Genomic DNA, 6,207 nt, shown 5'->3' on the forward strand with positions numbered 1-6,207 from the left:
TGCCTTAGAAAAGGTGAATAATAATGAGTCTCATGTTTAGCTTTTCAATATGAATCTCGTATAGAGCGATTATCTCACTCATATAGAAAATATTATAACCAATCAGAAGGCTATATATAAGAAGTGAGAGCAGTCCAAAGGTTGTCTATGAGAAGTGAGAGTGCTTTAATAATCTTAACATGTTGCTTTTTCAATCACAAGTTTCTAAAAATATTAGTGGTGTTATGTCTCATTGCAGGATTGTGAAGGAATTTTTAAAAGCCATTGAGGCAGAAATTATTGATTTAAATAAGATTTCATCTTAGGTCATATGAATTAGAAGCTTCATTTCGGATCTTAGTGTTGTGGACTCTATTGAGAGGCCACTAAAGACCTTTTGTGATAATAAAGCTGCTAAATTGAAAATTATTTAGTGTGTATTGATATAATCGGTACTTAAGAAATGATTGTGGATCCTCTTACTAAAGGGTTAGCACCGAGATTATATTCTCAACATGTAATGAGAATGAGTCTATTTGATTCTTTCTGATGTATGACAATACATTATGGTTATATGTGATCACATTTGTGAAACTAAATTGATTCTCTATGATTTTGTGCATTGTTGATTCTGTGTAAAGTATCTCTCTTTTGAGAGGAGAGAATAATAGAATAACAATATTAAAATGACCAATAAAATGGGTTAGAGACTAACCTATTTATAAAAGTATTATTAACATGCTAAACACTGAAAATAAATAATATTGTGGTACATGAAAATATGACATCTCATAAAAAAGTGTTCATCTCCATGTCTCATATCATTCATTCTGGTGATACAGGATAGTATGTGAACTCATAAAACCCTTGCTTTTTTGTGTGTAGAATAAATAAACCATCTCCAAAATATGAAGGTGGAATTGAATCAAATAAAACCCTTGCTTTGGCAGTCTTTGATAGCTCCTTCGTACATTTCTTCGAGTCCATACTTGTACTCGAATCCCAAACTCAATAGCTTTTGTGAAGAGAGAGACATTGTTTTTTCTTCCTCCAATCCTTGTAGAAATCTGTAAAAAGGCGAGAAAAAAAAGGTTATTTTACAAAAATATACCCATTTATATCTTGGTAAATTAACTACATCCTTCTCTGAAAAAAAAAAACACATAATTCAAATGCACAGCTAATTTTGTTTTCAATTGTCCAAATACATGACCACCAATACCTGTCTTAAGTTTAACCATAATTGAATAGGTAATTAATGTAACAATCGCTCATTTTACCCTTATTAAATATCTCACTCAAAACTTGCACAATCGAGGTCAGATCAAGTGCAATGTTATTGCACACATTTTATGTGCAGCAGCTCACTTAAAGTGTGCAATCTCTGGCTCAGGCTGGCATTCCTGCAGGTTCGGCGACCTCATCTAGTCTGTTGTTTTACTTGAAATACTGATGATAAAGCACAGATCCCAATAAACTATGTTGTTAATGCATTAATATCCAGAGTAAAGTAGGTATTCTTATCCTATGGATTATTAACAAACTTGGATATTTATTTTATTTTTAAAATAAAGAAAACAACTTTAGCTAGTTGCACCACTCACTCGAACAAATTAACATGGCCAAGCCGTTGATGTTTTCTGACAGAGAAAGCTGGGGTTAGTCAGACCCCTACCTGTTATTCAATCATATCATTTTGGGTTTAAACTTGCAACGTCCTAAGACAAGGTGACGTGAACCCCTCACCCACCTAATGGATAGGGCTTTTTTTTTTTAATACCAAAAATATGATTTTTTAAATCAACAGATTTCAGCAACTTGCATCTGTGTGAGTCAGAGTTAGGTGATCAAAGCAACTTGCATGAGCTAATGGATTGTGACGAATTAAATGAACCATGTAGATCACATCTATAGGATCAGATTTTAAGAAAATAACTTTCATCAATGAGATCCCAACATGAGGTAAGTGGAGTTGTTGACCACCAATCAGCTGGGAATTCAACAAGTTCGGAAAATCGTTTAGATGGGAGTGTTCGTGCAAGTTGGGATTTAACCATGTGACCCGCAACCAACTTGACGTTACCATGTTAACTATCCGGATGCTTTCTGATCTTTTTGTTTTTTACTTGGAGAACAGCTCCAGGCTTAGAGACCTAGCCGCGTTGGTTCAGCCTGCCGTACTTACAGTCGCTGTCCATGTCAGCCTAAAACTCCGAGGGCTTACCCCTAGACCACAGACAGTCACCATGCTTCGGCGGGGGTGACACCCATGAGATTTGAACCTAAACTACCCGTCAAACGGTCAGGCACAATTCCACTGCGTCAAACCCCTTGGGTGTAGATGCTTACTCATCTTTGGGAATATGGAATTGAGGGAATTTGTTGGAGAGAAAAGCAGCCAACTGATGAATGGTGGTGCCTTGGGACGAGCAAATGTATCTGCCCTTCGCTTCGGGACACTCCAAGAGGAATATGTGGGCCGATGCCAAGTCGTCTATGTGGACGAACTCCATCCATTTCAGAAATTTGCAATGCTCCTGATTGCCTGCATGTCGTATGTGAAGAAGCTTCAATTCATAGGGTTAGCGTTGCTCAAACTCAAGGACAGCCACCATTAGGCAATGCACACGTATGTGTGTATACATAAATAAATATATATACATATACATATGCACATGTAAGTCGATCCAACGAGAAAGAGAGAAAAGCATGGTTGGCAAACTTCACGGTTTGAACCGGCCAACTAGGTGACTGGCCCAACCAAGTCATTGTTTCTGTTTTACTGGTGTTCAAACACAACTTCATGGGGACTTGGTTTGCATTGGTCCGCTTGTGATGTAGGTTTCTTTTTATTCTTTTCTTAAAGTTTGTTGCTTTAATGTCCCTAAAAAAAAGCAAAAAAAATGTTTGTTACCATGTTTTAAATAGAAAAGTACTAAAACCCAATCTAAATGATACTTTTATTGGTTTACACATACATTTACGGATTCTATCTCGTGCATATATTTTTATTTCTAAAACACAAAAGGGTATTTAATTTAAATCTTTATTTTCTAAAAACAAAAGGGTATTTAATTTAAATCTTTATTTCCTAAAAACCAAAAGGCCATCTAAAAGAAAAGTAGGAAACCCAATCCAAAAGCTCATGCATTTTTTAAATTTTAAAGCATGCAAGCAAAAGCAATGTGTTGCCCTCTTTTATCATGTTTGCCTTATTCTTCGTGCAGTCTTTGAGAGGAAGGAAGCCTTGCAAGTTTGTTCACATTTGTAAATAAATAATAAAAGTGCATGCTAATGAAAATATAATTCTGTCTTTTAAAGAATTTTATTTTTTAAATACAGAAAAAATCTTGAATAATTAAAGTCTCGCCGAGAGACTCGCAACAAATGATCACGATTTGGATCCCAAACGACTTTTTGCGAGAATAGCATGGATAAAAAAGGAGGAAAAAACTTATAGGGCAAGCAACTTGCAGCCGGTACGTACCTATGATCAATGCCAAGGATGTTACGAAGCTGGGAGGGAAGTTGGGCGTAAGGAACGGACCGAGAACAGAGGATGGAAGAACCGTCACAACCTCTAACCCATACTTCTCCGAGTAGTCTAGAACCGCCTTCTCTGCAAGAGTCTTGGAGATGAAGTAGGCGGAACCAGGGCCCTCTAGCGCCCTGCAGTAGTCGACGTCGCTCCACATGCTCTCGTCTATCACCTGCAGTGGACGGCCGGTGAAAACGACTGCGCTGGCAGAAGAAGTGTAAACCACTCGCTTCACCGTTTTAGATTTGCGGCAAGCTTCCAGGATGCCCAGTGCCCCCTCCACTGCTGGCTTTATGACTTGGTTCTAACGGTACATCGATTGCAAGAGTACCAACCAAACGAAAACACCATAAACAACAACAAGATGAAATTCAGGCAAGGTAAAACCCAAAAAGCAAAATATGCCCATGAAAAAAGATGAAGAAATCCTGTTTTATCCGAGGGTTTTTGTATCAGGTGATGTTGAAAATCATTATGGCGCTTGTTTTGGTGGTGAGACAGAAAGTAAAAGTTGGGATTGTGACCTAACTTTTACAAGATTCAAAGCAAAAAACATTTAACAGTAAGTAACCTGTCCTTTTACCAACTTCAAAGCAAAAACAATCACAACTGTAAGTAGCCTATACTTCTACTAATCTTTAGAAAGCATTGGAAACATGGTCCAAAGTGTTCTGCACGCTTGTCAAATCCCTTAAAAGTAACTTTGAATGGAGGACTTAGTCATCCAGCGGGATGGGATGGGATGGGCTGGCCCGGCTGGGTGGATATTGATGGTGATTTTTTAATAAACATTTTTCCGGAGAGCAAAGCATATAAATCAAATTACTAGATACTTTTTTTAAAAAAATGTATGAATAAATGATCAATTACCTCGGGGTCTGGTGCATCGAAATTGGCAGGGTGGGCAACGTGGAAGACTCCAATGCAACCTTCAACAGCGGCATCGTAACTTCCGGGCTTGCAGAGATCTGCATCGACGATTTCGAGTCTCTCTTTTGCACCTTCGAGAGTTTCCAGGTGGCCTGTCTCTTCGTGGAACTCTACAAGAAAAATAAAACCATCAGGTGGTGAATAAAGTGTGAAAGAGCAAAAAAAAGAACTAAAAGATTTTTGAATTTTTACGAGGGCTGGATCTTATTGTGGCTCTGACGGAGTAGCCACGCTGCAGCAATCTCATCACGAGCCATGAGGCCACGTAACCTGCGCCACCCGTAACGCACACTTTGCCTCTTTCACCTTCTGCAGCTGCCATTGCCACAACTTAAAAAGAAACAGACGGATAATTATATTGTGTTGTTGGTTCTCCTCCTTTCATACATAACCATCTAATTTTATAGTGTGGTTCTTGAGCCAGGAGAAGACTTCTCTTGGTTTTTAAATTTAGAATGTACAGATGTGACCTAAATGATTCAGACTTTTTTGGTTTTATTGATAGTACAGATGTGACTTATGTACTTAATTATTTAGGGATAAGTTTTCCATTCAGACACATGGGCGGGTTTTTTATAAGTTTCAAAAAATTAATGGTTTAAAATCTTTGTAAATTTTTAGGCTCCAAATATCACTTTTTTCACATGATCCAATTCTTCATAAATCGATCATACCCACATTTATAGGATCACAACTGCAAAAAAACACTAGAAGGGCAGATAAACCCGTTTAACACGTATCAATTTTGCACCTACCAGTTACTTTATACATATACAGAGCTAACAATGGACACACAAATAGTCCACTGTTAGTGGATGCTTCTCCACCGTTGATCCCACACAGATCAGCCACTACACTTTTCTTCAACGTGTATAAGTCATTAGCAGCTGTCAATTGTTTTCTGCCCAAGTCATTAGCCGTAGTCGTGACTGTCATTAATGAACGTAAATCTTTAAAAATCAATGAATTTGATGCTCGTTCGATGAGTAGGTCATTCACTGCTATGAGCTTTTATATATATATAGTGTTCAACAAAAAATGCACGCACGTTGACGCTCAGCGTACAAAAGAAACAAAAACAAAATTAGCAAAAAATGCACGCACTTTTGAAGTGCCGCTAAAAATAATTTTTATACAGGACATAACCCCATAGAGGCATTTAGCAGCTCCTTAAAAGTGTCACTAAATGATCTCTTTTTGCTCTTTGAGCCAGAACGCACATCCATTTTTATTAAGCATGGATATGTTAAGCAGCTACCAGTATATATATATATATATATATATATATATATATATATATATATATATATATATATACCCATTTGGTGCTAAAATGCATGCTAAATGGGTTTTTCAGCTTCTTCCATGCTTTTTATGTGGTTCCGACTCTATAAATGTGTTGGGCATGATCGATTTGCTAGGAATCCACCCTTGGATCTTGTGTTTTTGATGAAAAAATGTTGTTTGAAGCTTTGAAAATTTACAAAGATTTTGTACCGTTGATTTTTTTAAGTTTATAAAAACCAACCCATGTGTTGGAATCAAACTCTTCAAGATCTGATCCATATAAAATCAAGTAAATAGATCACATACAGAATTTAAAAATAAAATGAAAAAAACCTAAAAGCGAACGTAGCATGCGGTTTAGCTCCAAATTGGTTTAGCACAGACCCATTACTCTCTCTCTCTCTCTCTCTCTCTCTCTCTATATATATATATATATATATATATATATATATATATATATATATATATATATA

General features: G+C 36.8%; 1 protein-coding gene across 1 annotated transcript; it reads right to left on the minus strand.

Moving 5' to 3' along the window:
• Positions 1–834: 834 nt before the first annotated feature.
• Positions 835–4,823, minus strand: LOC149828432 (dihydroflavonol 4-reductase-like). Its single transcript, XM_090016844.1, has 5 exons — positions 4,640–4,823; positions 4,388–4,557; positions 3,467–3,821; positions 2,329–2,524; positions 835–1,046 (listed from the first exon to the last, which is right to left on the minus strand). Exons 1-5 carry the CDS (start codon positions 4,767–4,769, stop codon positions 905–907), a joined length of 993 nt encoding a protein of 330 aa, XP_089872970.1. The 5' UTR covers positions 4,770–4,823; the 3' UTR covers positions 835–904.
• Positions 4,824–6,207: the final 1,384 nt, after the last annotated feature.

This window comes from Nuphar pumila, chromosome 9 (genome assembly GCF_984573655.1).
Source record: "Nuphar pumila chromosome 9, dmNupPumi1.hap1.1, whole genome shotgun sequence".
NCBI lineage: Eukaryota > Viridiplantae > Streptophyta > Magnoliopsida > Nymphaeales > Nymphaeaceae > Nuphar > Nuphar pumila.